The sequence below is a fragment of the Haplochromis burtoni genome, unplaced genomic scaffold (assembly GCF_018398535.1).
Source record: "Haplochromis burtoni strain Fernald_Lab_line unplaced genomic scaffold, NCSU_Asbu1 Contig_1046, whole genome shotgun sequence".
Taxonomy (NCBI): domain Eukaryota; kingdom Metazoa; phylum Chordata; class Actinopteri; order Cichliformes; family Cichlidae; genus Haplochromis; species Haplochromis burtoni.
In genome coordinates this window covers 37,112-55,747 of record NW_024583407.1, presented here as the reverse complement: position 1 = coordinate 55,747, position 18,636 = coordinate 37,112, and the positions used below count along the sequence as shown (strand labels likewise).

The following is an 18,636-nucleotide window of genomic DNA, read 5'->3' as shown; positions in this document are numbered from 1 at the left end:
GAAACTGTTCCTGTGTCGGGTGGTCCTGGTCTGCAGGCTTCTGTACCGTCTGCCAGAGGGCAGCAGATCAAAAAGTCTGTGTCCAGGGTGTGAGGGGTCTGTGATGATTTTCCCTGCCCGTTTCCTGGTTCTTGAGAGGTACAGATCCTGGATGGAGGGCAGGGGGGGCCGATGATCCTTTCTGCTGCCCGTACAGTCCGCTGCAGTCTGCTCCTGTCCTGTTTAGTGGCTGCTCCATACCAGACTGTGATGGAGGAGCACAGGACAGACTCAATGACCGCAGTGTAGAACTGGATCAGCAGCTCCTGTGGAAGACTGTACTTCCCCAGTTGTCTCAGGAAGTACATCCTCTGCTGGGTCTTTTTGAGGATGGAGTTGATGTTGGTCTCCCACTTCAGGTCCTGGGAGATGGTTGTACCCAGGAACTTCAAGATCTTCACAGTAGACACCAGGGCTGTCTGATATGGTAAGGGGGAGCAGAGTTAAGGGATGTCTCCTGAAGTCCAATTGTAGTGGCAATTCCTTTTGTTTGACCAACCAAACATCCCGCAATTAAAAGTCCACAAGCCACTGCTGCACTGCGATAATATTCCGTATGCAGGCAAAAGAAGTCCACTGTCCAAACTTGAAAGTTGCGTTTTTATGGTTTATTCATCCAGTTTGGCAATAACAAGATCCATTTTTAGTTACTTCCTGCTGCTTCTCCTGCTCTGGTAAAAAACCATAGGCCCACCCCAGTGCATGCTGGTCCTATACCAGTCTCTTTATTTATAGAAACAAAATGGCCCTACAGCTCTTACTGACTAATTTAACAAGGTAACATCAAACAAACAAAACATTGAAACAAATATTAACCTACAAATAAACTTGTAAATAAACCCCAAAATATAAGTAAACTAACAACAAACTTTAACTAATTTCAAAAATAATAAAAAATAAAGAACAAATAGCTCCAACACCACTGTCATCTCTACAGTCTTAAGAGTGTTCAGCTCCAGATTGTGCTGACTGCACCAGAGTACCAGCTGCTTAACGTCCTGTCGGTATGTAGATTCATCACCATCTTGAATGAGGCCAATGACGGTGGTGACATCTGCAAACTTTAGGAGTTTAACAGCAGAGTTCTTGGAGGTGCAGTCATTAGTGTAGAAGGAGGACACATCCTTGAGGGGCACCAATACTGAGGGACCGAGTTTCAGAGGTGATCTCCCCCAGCCTCACTTGCTGCTTCCTGTCTGACAGGCTGGTGATCCACTGACAGGCAGCTGGTGACACACTGAGCTGGGATAGTTTGGAGGAGAGAAGTTCAGGCACGATGGTGTTAAAAGCCAAACTAAAGTCTACAAACAGGACCATGGCATAAGTTCCCGGGCGGTCGAGGTGTTGCAGGATGTAATGCAGCCACATGTGATATGAGACAAACTTCACTGGATGACTAATTATAATATATAACAATATAAATATAGTATTTCCTCCTAGAAGAGATGAAAGACATGCTTTTGTGTGGATGAGTGTAGCGTTTTACTTTTCTGAGGCCCTTGCAGAAGCATCACTTGGTTCATAGGCCTTGTCTTCTGAAAAGCTCTGGAATGCTTTACTGAATAAAACAAATGACTTTGCTCATTTGACTTCAGTAAGGCAGACTGGGAAGCATTTCATTCTAACTGTGAAAAAGCCACAGAGAAATTTGAGAAAAGCAGGATGGATGAATGGAATTACAGTTTATCTGAAATTATTGTTTAGTGCAAATAGTTTAGTGCAAGAAAAATAATGGAAATGACAAACATAGTAGCTGCTAGAGTGATTAAAACAGGTCCAAAATGAAGTTCAAGACTGTTCACAAAGGAGCTCAGATATGTGTTAAGGAGTGAAGAAAATGAATGAAATGATAAGGAAACATACAGAAACTTCAGTTAATGAAGATGACACTAACATCAATCTAAAGGCTGGAGAACCTGTGGGGTGGGGGGCATTGAGGTGACTGTTGTTGTGATTTGGCGCTATATAAATAAAATTTAATTTAATTTAATAAGCCCTCTGTCTTCTGAATGTGGATCCATCATCAAAAAAACAGCATGTGGAAAAAGCAATAACAGAATGAAAAGAATGGGTGTCATTACTTTACATGTGTAGACAGTCTGTTCCAGTTGTGCTGCAGAATATTACAGACTGTTTAAGTCAATACTTGGCTTGGATCACTGGGGAACTAAAATTCTTTATTCGGGTTTCTGCAAAGCACTGGACTGTTTGGAAGGACTTTTATTTGGACTACGAATGACCCGAGGAGGGCAGCAGTGCGCCAGTACTACTCGAAATTCTAATAGAAGAAGTATAGCGGAAATGACGTCACTCAAACTCCACAACAAACAAACAACAGTGGTTTGAGAGGTTTTCAAGGTAGAAATCTGCTCGGAGGTTAAGAAACAATCGTTCCAGGGTGAGATCGACCATCAGTGCAGACTAAATTCAACCAGCAGCTCATCACATAAGTGCGTCCCTTTGATTTAAACGGTAAGATTTTAGTATTAAACACGCGGCGAAAGAATCTGTGAGAGAAACCTTCAACTCGCACCACGTGGTTACCGTGCAGATGTTGTAGGTTATTTATTTTAAAACTGTGGAACGCGTCGGTACTTGAGCTCTTTCTGGTCGTACGCAGGAAATCTCCTTTTTTTAAAGATTAAATAACATAGCATTGTGGAGGTATGCAAAGACAGCACCAGGGTTCTCGAGGCTCTTCTGGGAGCCTAAGTATAGAACCGAATAGTGGGATTGTAACGCGCTTTGAGGGTCTCGAAAAGCGCTATATAAATGCATGCCATTATTCCATTATTAAGTCGACCATAAAAACGTCTCCCCGAGCGTGAGTCCTCTATGACGAGCTACCTTTCCTTATCGCCAGTGGTCTCGGCCACTATAAAGGGATGGCGGGCTCGTTTCCATGAGCCTTGGGCTGCAATGGCTGATGATCGTGGCGCGATCCCAGCCACCATCGATGAGCCTTTTCTGCGAGTGAAATCCTTCGCGGCCAGTGTTCCGGATTAACTGGCGTTGGCCGAACAGATGTGTGGTAGACTTGCTTTTCAGTAGCCGCTACCGACAAAACAGCAAATAAACACCAAATGTGTCATCCGTGACATTTATAAGGTTACCTCAAACACACTCCGCTCAGTCTTTTGCTCTTTGAACTAACAAAATGTTTAAAAATGTCGCGAGTTTACCTGGTGATATTCTCTGCGCGAGGCGATCGCGAAAACGCAAACAATTAACACCACGCCGATGTTTTCACAGGACAGCAAGAGTAAACGATCGGGAGAATCTTGTCTTCGTTATGTTCCCCTCGTACGTGTTATTACTCGATTTCAGCGTTTTCGCTGCACAACTAAAACGTGCAGTTTACTTTATGTTCACTCAAATTGAGTCAACTAGCGCCACCTGTGGTCAAGTGCCTAAAGCCTACAGTCAGATTAACTTGTGACACACATCTGCACCTCGTTTGAATTTGTTTCATGCACAACACATTTGCCATGTTAATGTATTCTCTACACAGGCAGGCTATGATAACAGGATGTGAAATATTAATGTGTCATATATTTGTTCAAGACGTATTTCTTTGTTATGGGAAAGAAAATGAAAATCATGATAATCAACAGGACTGGTGATTTCATAACTTTGTGTATATAATTTGCATTTTCTACTGATGTAGGCCAAAAATAAATCATAATATAATTTATAATATAAGGTTTATTTGCAGGACACATAAAACTAAAAAAATAAGAAAAATTTGCATTTCCTGCGAAAATGCAGTGTGGATGCTTAAAGCTGAAGCTGTATGCAAAAAGTAGCTGAAAAAGCTGAAAAGTTGCAGAAATTGTAAAAACTTTGCAGAAGCAAAGGAACTTTGCTAAAATGGAATAACTTAGCAGAACTGCAATATCTTAGAGGAAACATAATACTTGGCAGAAATACAATAGCATACCAGAACTTAGCAGAAATATTGTAACTTACCAGAAACATGATAACTTCTCAAAAATACAAGAATTTAGGAGAAATAGTATAAGATAACAGAAAGAATTATTTAGCCAAAAATACTTAAGCATTACAGAAACACTATGATTTAGAAAAATAGTACAACAGAGCAGAAATACTGTGATTTACCAGAGACACTGTGTTGAACTATGAATATTGTAATTTTAAATCAATACTATGTTTCAGCACAAATACTATAATTTGACAGAAATACTATAATTTGGCAGAAATACCATGTTTCAGCACAAATACTCTGGTTTAGCACAAATATTATAACATAGCAGAAATACAATTATATAGCAGAAATGCTATATTTAGAAAGAAAAATATAATATAGTAGAAATAGTATGATTTAGCAGAAATACTACAATATAGCATAATAACAATGATTTAGAACAAATACTATGATTGAACAGAATAGTAATAACTTAAGTGAAAATACTGGAAAATGTGAGATTACAAGCTGAAAAAAAAAACGGAACATGGTTAAGTTCCCTCAAAACTAATTGTTATTCACCTGTGAAAAAAAAATAAAGAAATAAAAATAAATTTAAAAAACAAGAAGGAACAGCCAACAGATACACACAAAATCAAATATGTATACACAAATGCACAGAGAGAGACACACGGAGGGTGTCAATCCAGTCAACCAGTCTGAATATATTATATTTTTTCCAACAATGAGATGCTGCCCTAAAGAGGGTCTCTCTCTCTCTCTCTCTCTCTCTCTCTCTCTCTCTCTCTCTCTCTCTCTCTCTCCTCTTCCTTCTCTTCACACACAAGATCCAATTCAGTCAACCAGTCTAAATATATTGAATTTGAATCTCAATGAGATCATCCCATAAAAAGGCTTTCTCTCTCTCTCTCTCTTCTAAGAACACACACACACACACAAACACACGACACTCACACACACACACACACACACACACACACACACACACACACACACACACACACACACACACACAGGGAGAGAGAAGCTAAGTTTCATGCTCAGTCAAGCAGCCTGGGAGCTGCTCGAATTTGAATCCACCAATCAGAGAGCCTGTGCACTTTTTCCCGCCAAAACAGGTGCACGCAGCACAGAGAGACACAGGATTTTTGCAGTCTATTTCTCATAATGACGACTCCCCTCAAACAAATGACCATAATTTCCTAACCGTAGGGGCTAGAACGGTCATTCTTACACCGTTTTGTTCAGAAGAGATGGGGGAATCTTAAAGTGTTGACAATTTATCATTAAAATATGAATTATTAAAGATATTTGACTTCTAATGCACCATAACTGAGTAGAGCAAAGCAAAAACTGCCTTGACTTGCCCTCAAACAACGCTTTCTAACTCTAAATCTATTTAGAGTATCAATATCATTCTTTCACCGTAAGAGACAGCAGGCTTTGGTGAACAGTCATGGAAATTTTCAGGTCTCTGTGGAAATCCATTAAAAAGATATGACGAGAGAAAAAAGTGGTTCATTTCCAGAGTTTGAAATCTGAAGAAATCTGAGCGAAGGACGAATTTCCTACCCTCAAAAAGTCTAATTCATTTCAGAACGGTAATAGGTGAGAAAATAATTCTTGAATTGTGAGCGTCAGGAGTGTCTGAAGATATACTGGGACAAGCCTTATATCTTAACTTTGCTTCGTTAAGGAGATATGACGATTGGAATATGCCTCTCATTACAGAAATCAAGCGGTGATTTTGAACAAGCTCTCCATTGACTTTCTATGGAGAGTTTTGCGACTTTGTGTTGGTCTGAGGAGATTTGCCAAAATTCTATAAATCCCACAACAATGATAGTGACATTTTCGGAAAGCCAGCAAAAATACCCACGTTTTGATGTATAATTTGTGGAAGTTGAGTGAAAATTGAGCAAGTAGCAAGAAGTTGTTCGGACATGAAGAGAAGACTGCAAATCCTTCAGTGGCACACTGGAAGCCAAGTGCATAGCAACCATAACAACGCATGTATTTTGTGAAAAATCACAATTTTGCAACTGAAAACTTAACGAGGCATAAAAGTAAAACGGTAAAAGATTTGAAAAAGCTGATTTATACCTGAATAGCCCAATAATTTGAGAACATTTTAAAGTTTGAATGGTTGTTCTACGTGAAAATATGAGGAAGTAGTTAAGTTTCAGAAACAAGCAAATTTTAGCAGAATTGCAGAAGTTTCCCATTCATTTCAATGGGACAAATTAAGCTTAATATTTTAAAAAGTATAATAGTGAAAAATACCAAAAGACATAGCACACATTAGCAGAAATAGCAGAATAGTTTAAAATTTGAACGGTGAAAATCGGCTGAAAATTGTGGAAGTAGTTAAGTGCCAAAAAGTGTACGGAAGTCCCAAGAGGAACTCAATAGTGTGGATGCATCCACACAATAATCGTTTGTGGCAGCCCTAGCTGGAGTACCCAGAGAGAACCGACACACTGAGGAGCAGAACATGCAAACTCCTGAGTCGAATTAAGAATCTTCTTGCTGTGAGGCAACAGTGTTAACCACCATCCCACCATGGTGATTCTATATTTTTACTTAAGTACAGTTTAAATAATTTACATAATATTAATTTATTATTGTGACTGCAATTATTTCGTAGTTTGAAAATAATGAAAAAAAACAAAATACTGCAGCTTTAAGCACAAATCAGCAAACAAAGTGAAACAGCTTTTAATTTGAAATTTGGACTCAGATCATAGTCAGGTGGTGAGAAATACTCTAAAATCCTCCATCTAAATATAATTAATGATATAATTACTTTTGGTTGTTACTGTGGCAGGTTAAAATGACAAACAGTTGCGCAACAAGCTGGCAGCAGCTACCTGAAAGTTTTTGTATTCTTAATTTTGCTTATAAAAGTATCAGAACTTGAGTCACTCACACGGTGCTCTTGAAACATTTGTCACATTTGTTCATTTTTAATTTCTCCCGTTATCACTTGTCTCTTTTCAAGAATTCTCAAAACAGAATGAAGAGTAAGGATGAGGAGGTTCCCGCAGACCAACAGATCTGTAACCAGGAGAGGACTCTGGTCTGAGCAGGATGGTCCACAGACCTCACAGATTAAGGAGGAACAGGAGGAACGTCTGCACCGGTCAGACGAGGTTTAGTGAACAGGATCATGGATCTTGTGACCGGGCAGGAGAGAGCGTTCAGACGTCTGGATACACATCTTGGAAACCTGAGAAAGACTTGCAAGCACAGGTATGTGAAACTATCAGGAAGGCAGGAACGAGTGAAGCATCAGTGATGTCTGCACTGGGAAGAAGGAAAAGTAATATCTGTTATTGTTGCTCAGTTTTCTTTTCATAATATATCATTAATTAATATTCTTATTTTTATCCATAATCTTTATATAAATTCTTATTCTTTTATCTTATTATTTAATAATCATTATTCGAATTTATTTCTAAGATTATCTATATTCATCTTTATATATCTTCTATTATTTTCATATAATAGTATAATATCTATCCAATATTTTCTAAATTGAAATTTTTCCCTCTCATTTCAAATATTTGTTCAATTCTATATTCCATTTAATAAATGTAAAATTATTCAATTTAATAAATATTTTTTCTTCCTATTAAATTTAATATATCATAAATAAAATCTTATCTCTATATTTATTATTATAAAATATTATAAAAAAATATATTTATCAAATATATACTTATATATCATTTTAATAAATTAGTATTACTCTACAAATTTAATTTTATATATAATAATTTTTTTAGTATTAATTTTAAAATATATATATTCTATTTATATAAATTTTAATGTCCATAATATATTATAAATTTTTATTAATTTTCTTATAATTTTAATAAATTTAATATATATTAATTAAATATTCTGCAAATATATAATAAAATATTTTATTCTGATTTATTGTATTATGTTTATAATTCTATTTTCTAAGTTCGTATCCTATTATAATATTCATTATAATTATTAATCAATATATAATATATCAATAATCATTATAAATAATTATTTTCATATCAATAAATTAATATTCTAATATTAATAGTTAATTAATTAATTAAATATTTCTAGTATATCTAATATCTTATCATCATATTATATATATAGAAATAATAAAAAATTTTTTTCAATCAATATATTCCTTATTAGGATATCATTTCAAAATTGATATTAATTGTAAAATTTATAAAATTAAAATTCATTTTATATTAATTATATAATTATTAAGCATTTTAATTAGTCTTATTTATATCTATTATTCCATCTAATATCTATCTTTCAAAATATTCAATTAGATATAATATTAATAAAATTCATAATATATTACTATCATATATAAAATATTTTTTCAAATCATTATATTTCTAATAGATTTATTATAAAAAATCCTTTTTTAATAAATTAATCATTCAATAATATCATTTATAATCTTTTATTTTATAATATATTAATTCTATATTTAATTTTAATTTATAAAAATTTATATATTATTTAATATATCTATTATATATAATTTCTATAATATATAATCAAATATATATAATATTATAAATAGAATTATCCTTCCTCAATATTATTATATATAAGAATTCAAAATATATATATACTATTTATTTATATATAATCTTTTAAATATATATTTTAGTCTTTATTTATATTATTAATTATTCTTTTATGATCTTTATATATTCATATTATATTATATTTAAACATATATATATATATTTTTATAATTATATAGTTTTAATTTTTTATAAAATAATTAATTATAATTAATTGTTTTAATATATTATAATATTTATTATATATATATGAAATTTATACATAGTTTAATTATTTAATTAATAATCTATATATATTTATATTGAATTATTCTATTCATAATAATAATTTATAATATCTATTAATAATTAATTATGTAAAATAGATATATAAAATCATCATTTTAAATATAATAAATATAATATATCAATATTAAAATATATAATTATAATATTTATATATATTAATCAATTTCTATATAAATATTCATTATATAAATATTAATTTATTAAATTTATCATCTGATATCTAAAATTTCTCTTAATATATATAAATCATCCCTTAATCTATATATTTTAAATTCAGAATAATTCTATTTTCCATATTATATTTATATAATAAATCAATATATATTCTATATATTGTCATATTATAAAGTAAATATTAAATAAATCTTGATCTATATCAATTTCTATAATTATAAAAATATAATATTATCTATCTTATAATAAATTAAAAAATTTTAATTTATAATTCAATAATCTATCTTATATTAATTAAATTATATTATAGATATTTTAATATCTATTACGATATTATATACGATTTATCTCTATCTCATTTCTCATATATTTATTCATAATTATATTTGTTATATTTTTATAATTTTAAATCTTTTTTTAATTATTCTTCTCTATTAATCATTTTCTTATTATAATTCATAATCTTTAATTATATTGATACTTTATTTATTATAATAATATTATTCCATATTAAAAATAAGTTATTCTCTATCTCCTAATTTCTTTCAATAATTAGTCTCTATGATCCTATTAAAATTATATTATATTTTAAATCTTCTATATAATTAATTAAAATATTTTATTATATTATTTTAAATTTTATATAAACTATTTTATTTATCCCTATAAAACATCATTTACTCAAATATAAAACTATTATAGAAAATTATTTGATATAATATAAATTATAGAGAGTTTATTTTTATTTTTTCGATTCTCCATTCTAATTTATCTATTTATGATTTAAATTTTAAATAAAAATTAAATTATCTATTCTTTTTCATAATATCTATTATTTTTTAAATTATTCTAATTTTAAGATATATATAAAAAATCCTAATATCCAATTAGAAATATATATATTTTCATATATTTAAACAATATTATTAAAATTCTTATAAAAAATTCATTATATTTTTATTATATTGTTTATAAGTATATTATATATTATCATAGATAATTAATTACTGATATTATATATAAGAAATTTATATTTCTAAAATATCAATTTTAAATAATAATATATTCATATATCTTAATTCTATTATAATAAATATACTAAATTCTATATTTTATTATATATTAAACTTAATAATTTCATTTTATTTTTAGAGATATAAAAAAGTCTTTATACATTTCATATATTTCTAATTATATCTTATTTTCTAATTTTATGATTAATTTCCATCTTAATCTTATATTAAAATATATAATAGATATTCATATATTAATAATTTCAATATCCTATATAATATCTAATTTAATTTCTCTATATATAATAAAATTATATTATAATTAATATTTTATTAAAAAATTCTATACAAAATATCTCAATTATATTTAAATATCTCCGAATTTTCTTGTTTATATTTTAATTTATTAATACAGAATTTTCATTAATTTATTATAATATATTATTCCATCTTATGTATACCATTAATATTAATTATAAATAAATCAGATATTATATCATCTAATAGATTTCTTATATCGAATATAAGTATATATCCTGTATAATAAATAAAGTTATTCGATAATAATCATCATCTTATCTATTATAATTATAATCTTATATGTTAATCTTTAAATATTAATTCCATTATCTTATTATAATTTTTAAATAATATTTATCTTATATCTTATATATATATAATAACTCATTATATCTAATATCATTATTATGATTAAATTATATATATAATTTTTTATTATATATTTTGGGCGAAGGCAAACTCAGAAACTGCATTTACCCCCACCTGCTGAGTCAGGCCATCTAGGGCAAAAACAAATAAGCAAAAAAATAAAGAGAAAAAAAAGAGAGGCTCAATTAGAGCTTAAATATGAACAACCTCTTGTAAAAAAAACAGGGAGAAAGCCTTTAAACCCGCGTTCCCCAACCCCCGGGCCACGGACCGGTAACAGAGGCCCGGGTGTGAAATTTATGAATAGGGTTTAGGGTTAGTTTTTTTTTTTTTAATCGTTAACTCTGTTACCCTGGGTCTTTTCCCGTGTTATAGTTGTGTCTCTTATTTTGAAAGAAATATTTACAGGTTACCATAGTGACCAGAGAGCATTAAGGGGCGGAGAGGATGATGTTACTCTCAATGTTGTTGGCGCATTTCAGGAGGACGCTGCTAATAAAGTTGCACAATTTTACTGTGAATTTGCTGAATTTTATTATTATATTTGCAAAATACCACAGTTTTTGTCTTTGTCATATCATTTTAATTTGTTGTATTTATCCACGACAACATGAAGGCCGGTCCGTGAAAATATTGTCTGACATTAAACCAGTACGTGGCACAAAAGAGGTTGGGGACCGCTGCTATAAACTAGTAGGCTGATTAACATGAAAGTCACAAGGCTGAAATCAGCAAGCTACTGCCTCACTTTGTTCACCGGTGTGCTATATTTCATGATCTGCTTGGCTGCAGGACTAAACATGGGGCCTGAAATTACACACATTGTCCTAAGCATTTTCCTGTATCCCTCAACGAGGACTGGGCTAAGGTAGAAATAAGTCTGCCAAATTTATTTATTTTTTGCTTCCAAGGTGCCACACTACTTTGTTTTGTTCGCAGTCATAGTTTCCGGTCTTTCAATATTCTTTGGAGAGTCCCAAGTACTAAAACCCTGGTGATAGCAGTCCTTTAAGAGGGTCAAGAACCCACTAATGATCATGTATCTCATCACATGAAAGGTGACTTTATCAAGGTGTGAAAAAGGGTGTGTCATTATCAGCAGAGGTTTCAGGTGAAACCATTGTGAGACCTTGCCTCACCCTATTATGTTACCTATTGAGATCAGCTAACGTGAGATGTTGGTGGGCTTTAAGGTGCCTGTGAAGAGACTTCAAGAAACTCTGAGTGTTATTAGCTGAAAGCTCAGCATTTGTGGCTTGGCTTGTCCAAAGAAATTTTTGGTTGTCACTCCAATTCAGCGGTCCCAAATACATAATTAAACTGTCAAGCTGAATCATGAAAAATGCCAGTGTGATGGACATAACTAGAATTTTTTTTTACCAACAAGGTGATTCCCACAGAGCTATTAGCTGCAAATTTGGCACGTCTTAGCATTGTGTGCCAGGTATCCTTAAAAAAAAGGGAAGAAACTGAACAAATGGAGGACAAAAGAAGTGGAAGACCTAAAACACTATCTCCAGGTTAACAGGACATAAAAGTCATGTTCTCAAGAAAGAGGAAAAAAATCAGCAAAGACCTGACACAGGAAATGACAGATGCATGTAGCACTTCAATTGATCCACTCTATTGGTTCACTGAAGGCTCATAAAACTACAATAAACAATAAAACTTACCAAAGATGCACTTGCAGAGCACTGTCTCTTTAAATGCTCTTTTTTGCTTGGTTTGGTCCTTATTTTTTCTCCCAGTCCAGTTAAGTCCAGAGGCCAGCTCATTTGTAATGGCATAGGCTAGTATACGACGGACTCGCACCTCCAGTGTGGTCCCTCCAATCAAAGAAAAGCGTCTCACCTATCAAAATATTTTCAAAAATTGAATTATTGTGACTTATGTTTTAAATGTGTATGAATATGCTTGTGAGTTGATATGAAATAATTGAAAGAGACAATGTTTTTTTTCCCCAATGCTTAATTTTCCAGAGATAATAGGAAATATTTTGGTTAATTCCTATTTGTTGGATCTTCCGATGATAGCATGTTGATGTATATTCAAGCAGGACATACAGCAGCAGGCAATTTTAAGAAGTTGAAACCAAATTGGACAATTTATAAAGTTCTGAGTTACAAAAGTTACATAAGTTTAAGTACCTACCATTGTTTTATTTGCTTCCGGTAACTGCAGAGTTGCCTCTGCATTGTTCAGCTCATCCATATTATGTAAAGGCAAATCCAGAGGCAAAACGCCAGCATCAACAGGTTCATTGCTGCAGGATTGACGGAAGGCTCTGAACTCCTCACGGAGGTCCCTGACTTCTCTGGTCAGCTCTGTCACCATAGTTAGCAGTTTTTGGAAGGCTGCATCTGTTAAGAAGAACAATAAAACTGGCTTGTGATAAACCAGATCAGCATTGTGATGAGAAAAAAAACAACTATATCCATAAGTTATGGCTTCACATTTTGATTTCAAGTTTAAGTAGTTCAATCAGGTCAAACTGTTTACAAGTTTATCCCTTTCGCATGTAGATGAAATCCTATGTAAAATTTTAAAGTACCACATTTTAGAATTTGCCTTTTAAAAGTTGACTCACAGAGTCTCTGGAATCTAAAAAATCAAAATAAGATGATATTTAATAACATAAATTAGTGTTTCGATGGTAAAATTACAATGAAATTGTGATGAAACTAATTTAATCAAAGCATACTTTCATTATTCAACGCAGACTCTATTTGCTGGGGAGGTTGTATAGTTGTGTAGGTTGGTGTGTTGGGCTGGAGCGGTGAAAGGAGCCGGTAGCTGGCCAGGGCATCGTGATGGTTGCTAGTAGTGGGTTGGGAGGCAGACTGCAAAGTGGTGGAGGCTGTTCAGAAAAATGTTTAAAAAATAAAAGCTTACATAAAATTTATCTACAAAGGTTCATTTCCTCACACACACTAAACATTACAATATACTATACCTGGGGGATTCGGTCATCTACAGAGGAATTTCCTATTTGAAGACTTTTTGTCAGGTTTCAGAGCCCATCACAGTACAGAGATGGCTTTAGTGAAGGTCTCAAATGATCTTCTTTCGTCCCTGACAGTGGACTCATGTCCTGCTACACCTCAGTGCAGCATTCAATACTATTGGCCATAGTATTTTATTACAGTGATTAGAACATGCTGTAGTTATTTAACTTACTTAAACAGCTACAGCGCTTCAGTGTTTTGAATTCTATCTCTCTAATAGACTCCAATTTGTTCGTGTAAATGGAGAGTTCCACAGGGTTCTGTGCTAGGGCCAATTCTGTTTACATGCTTCCTATAGGCAATATCATTAGAAGGCAAAGATGGCATAACCACACCAATTGTTAAACTGCAGGAATGTGTTAAAGACATAAGACCTGATGGCCTGCTACTTTCTGCTTGCTTAATTCAGATAAAACTGAGGTTATTGTACTCGTGCCCCTAAAATCTTAGAATTTGGTATCTAAGACAGATTCATTACTTGGATGGATTACCTTGCCCTCAGTAGCTTGTGAGGAACTCTTGAGTCATTTTGCCAAAGAGTATATATCCTTCAATGTGCATATTAATCAAATATTAGGGCTGGATTGCGTGACCCTTCATACTGCCTTAAGATATTCTGCAATATGCAGTTAGGCTACCGGGGGTTTCCATGATGCACGTTCTTTTTCACTCACTGTATTGTTGTGGAGTCTTTATCTTACAATATATACCACCTTGAGGCAACAGTTACTATGATTTGGCGCTAAATAAATAAAACTGAATTCATTTGTTTTTTCTTGGTCGTTGTTGTATGTATGCCATAGGGCCTCTATTGTCTTAATTAAATTACATAGTATCAATTAAATATATCTTTAGACATTATTTATTAGTTTAATGATTTGAATTTGTTACAAAGTTTAATTTTCAGCTAACTCCAAGTCTGCCAGAGTTTTTTTTAAGGGTAAAGAAAGTTATCATAGCAACTATCAACTAAAACACAGAAGCTGCAGATACTGTGATCACAAGTTTGTACTTTGAAGCTAAATTTGAGGCTGATCGAGTTAACTTCAAGTTCAAACCTGGGTTTTCAGTATTATGAAGGTCATTCACATACGCTGGTATGGTAACTTGTGGAACTAATCCAGGCCTACAGACCAATCCGTTCTTTGGTCTACAGATGGTAAGAGGGTTCCAAGTTGTGATCTCCCATAAAGTCTGCTACAGCTTATCCTTGTATTTTTACATGCTGTGTGAAATGTGCCATTTCAGCTGGCTACATAATTATAACCTTCATTTCCCAAATTCAATATGTAATAAGTTCTTAGTAACTAATAAATGGGTAAAGTACAATAAGCCCAAAAAACAGATTTTTATGAAGATGCAATTTTCTACATACAATTTTTTTTAATAGCTGTGTGCCTCAAAATTACAAATGGAAAAAGAAAATTGTCACAGAATCCTTTTGAAGCTCTCGAAATTTATTGCTAGTATGTTTATAGCTTCATTTTTGAGATGCAATCATTTTAAATGCATTAACAGCATTAAAAACTAAAACAAAATGTACATGTGAAACATTTGCAAAGTTACAATATATCAAAATAAACAATTTTCAACAGTAATCAAAGTTTTAAGTGTCAGGGAAACTTGTATACAGAGAAGCATGAAGTCAAATTTTAATTTTCAGTACCCTTTAAGGAGTTGTGATACAGCTTGTGACAGTTCCTGTCAACGATAACACACAGAGCCACTCTACATGCCTCACACATGAACGGAGTGCACTTCCGACACAGTTTGCACTTCCTTCGCCCCTTTGAGGCTTTATTATGGCCAGATGCCCCTTCAACAATGGCAACAGGGATGTGCTGATACCTCTCTGGGACCAATTGTAGGGGAACCTCACAGAGCTCAGTTATCAGCTGTTCCAGGAAGGCCTGGTGCTTCACAGGCTGCTCCTCCAGTCTGCCACACAGCTCCTTGCTGATTAAGTAGCTGTTTGTTACAGCAATGTCAATGAAATGATATAGCACCCTCACATACCACGCCCTGCTCTTTCTCCATGAGGAATAGTAGCCAATCAGCTGGTCTGACAGGTCAGCTCCCACCATAAAGCTGTTGTAGTCTTTCACAGCCGATGGCACCGGCACCTCGACTACTCTGCGTTTTCCACCAACCTTACACATCCTTTTCAGAGTGTCCCCTGAGAAGGCAGTGTGCATGGTGGAGCACACACTCACCTCCCTTGTGTCCATCCACTTGATGAAAATGAGGGCTCCCTCTCTGATCCACCTGACTGTCCCTCTTGGAGATTCTTTGGTCAAGGAATTATCTTTGGTTTTTGGGGTGCCGATTCTCGTGTCCCGAAATGTGCCGCATGCTCCGAACCCCAGGTCGTGAAGGTGGCGGAACAGGGCTGGGCTGGTATAAAACTTATCACAGTAAATGTGATATCCAGATCCCAGGCAGTTTTTGTTGACGAGAGACACCACTGCATCAAATGACAGGCCCCTCCCGGTTGCCAGAGTGGACTTCCTTGTATAAACCTTGAAGTCAAAAATGTACCCCGTGTTGTCAGACAGCACAAAAAATTTTATCCACCTCTTTTTTTGCTTTATGTTTTTCTTTAGGGCAGTTTTGGCTTTGGTCGGTACCATGCGCTCATCCACAGAGAGGTTTTTCTGGGGATGGTACACCGCTTTGCAAGCTAACCGCAAACTGTCATACAGGGGGCGTATTCTGTGCAGGCAGTCATAATCATCGGTGCCTTTTTTGCGGTCGTTGAGTTCATCTTCAGCAGGGTCACTCATATGAATGTTCCAGGTGATGAGGAGGAACCGGGTTCTCGACATTACCTTGCTAGGATACGGCGCATAAAAGATGGAACTGACACGCCAAAAATTCCTGATATTTGGCAGCTTCAGAATCCACATGTACAGTGTCAGGCCAATGTAGCGATAGAGTTCAGCCTCTGTGAGCTCAGCCCATTTGAATTTTTTACCTGCAGCAATATTTTTTGCTGCATTTTTGTTTGTGTTTGCACACAGTGTTTTGACAGCGGCCCAGTTAAAATACATCTTGAAGAGCTTAGATGGAGATGGATTGGTCAGATACTCTGAAAGAGGTAGTTGGATACCTGGCGTTCTCGTGGGCAGGAAATGTGGCAGGGGGTGTGGCAAGTTGTCGGGGTCCTTTTCACTTTTCCAGGCAGCTGCATCACCAGAGAGTGGCTCTGACCTAGAGCGCTTGGCTTTGTTTGCTGAAGGCCAACTCCTCTGACTCCTTAATCTTCTTCTGCCTCCATCCAGAGTAGTGGATTCGGTTTCTTCTTCTTCTTCTTCCTCCTCCTCCTCATAATCATCATCACTTCACACAAAGAAGTTGCACAATGTTAGAAGAATTCACCATGAGAATAATATAATGATGTATATTTAATGCTGCATAGTTATTTTCTCTAACTCAGAAACAAACAATATTTCATAAATGTATACGTACGTGTCATAGTACGGATACATTTCTTCACTCAAGTCAGTTTCATCATCACTATCAGCAGAGTCCAGCCCAGAGGAGTGGACAGAAAACCCATCTTCGTCCGGCACTGTTACAGAGTCAGAATCTTCGTGTTTGAGGGGTCCATTTTCTTCTAGTTTGATAATATCGTGTGTGTGCGGACCTGTGGGAGAGTGCAAAAAGTCTGTGGTGAGTTTGGGCTGTATATTTCTAATGCTTTCTAAGGTCTGCTTGGGTCCCAATGATGTAAATTTTTGTCATAACACAATAAGCAGAAGGGGCCGTGCCTGCTGGCTCAATATTTTGTTAAAACCGTATAAGTGTAGTCAGTATATTTCACACACTGTTGTAAACAGTGAAAAAGCGTTCTCGGGTTAAGGTGAGCCTGACTATAAGCCTGGGCTCAACCAAGAGGTAAATGCACTATATATCCACTACATGATCCTACATCAATCATATTTTCCCTATTAAGACTGTTTTAAGTTTTATATACCTGTGCAGTGCAAGTCTTCCTCACGTTTCCAAATGTTATCCAGGACTCTGAACCGCTCTTTCCCGGTCCAGACGAAGATTTCTTCAGACTCCTGCTTCACTATAACCTTCGCTATTTCCTGACCGGTGCAGACTTCCTCCTGTTCCTCTTTAATCTGTGGTTGTGGACCATCCTCGCTCAGACCAAAGTTCCTCTCCTGGTTATGGACCTGCGGGTCATTCAGACTCTCCTCTTCCTCACACTTCATATTGCTGTAGGGGATCTTAAATGATAAGGGGACATAACAAGAAGGTTACTAATATGATGACAGATGTGAAGGCACATCTGAGCAAATATATTCTAGCAAGTCTGTACACTGTGAGCATGTTGCTCACAACTTTATTAGTGCAAAAAAAAAACAAAAAAAAACATCAATGTATTTTCACTTAAACAAGCAGCTGTTTTTATGTGCGTTAAAGTTATATAAAAATTTAACAGTGCAAATGCAAATTCCTTGCTGACAGTTTCACCAAAAGGCATTTCCAGTGGAAATTAGCCGACATATCCTCAGCATAACCATGTATAATATCCACAAAACGCAAAAAGAGGTTATACAGACACAATACGGTAATATTATGTTCAAGTAAGACTGGGCGATATGACCCAAAATTCATATCTCGATATTCTTTAGCTGGATGGCGATATACGATATATATATCTCGATATTTTTTAAAGCCATAAAGTAAGAACAAAAAGAGAGTTAGTCAAAACTGCGTCCCAAATCTCACACAGGCACTTTTATTAACATACAGCATAGATGTACAAGAAATAAATACTCAGAAATAAATTATCAGCATTTATTAAATAATAATGCTTAGTTTTCTGTCTTCATTTATGTTGGAAGTGGTAGCAGAGCTGTACGTTTTAATTAGTTTCAAAAATCTCT

General features: G+C 34.2%; 1 protein-coding gene across 2 annotated transcripts in view; it reads right to left on the bottom strand.

Moving 5' to 3' along the window:
* The window catches only part of LOC106632617 (piggyBac transposable element-derived protein 4), a 39,612-nt gene that overhangs the window by 19,199 nt on the left and 1,777 nt on the right, over positions 1-18,636 (bottom strand). Inside the window, exons 2-8 of one of the 2 annotated variants that reach the window (XM_042216417.1) lie at positions 17,712-17,973; positions 17,204-17,381; positions 16,845-17,074; positions 13,432-13,587; positions 12,882-13,090; positions 12,404-12,581; positions 10,806-10,861 (exon numbers count right to left, since the gene is read on the bottom strand). In XM_042216417.1, the coding sequence (XP_042072351.1) occupies positions 10,806-10,861; positions 12,404-12,581; positions 12,882-13,090; positions 13,432-13,587; positions 16,845-17,074; positions 17,204-17,381; positions 17,712-17,958 (1,254 nt within the window). In that variant the 5' untranslated portion in view covers positions 17,959-17,973. Of the gene's footprint in view, positions 1-10,805; positions 10,862-12,403; positions 12,582-12,881; positions 13,091-13,431; positions 13,588-14,271; positions 17,075-17,203; positions 17,382-17,711; positions 17,974-18,636 lie in introns of those variants that run through there. The other variant, XM_014330828.2, reaches the window with a different exon arrangement.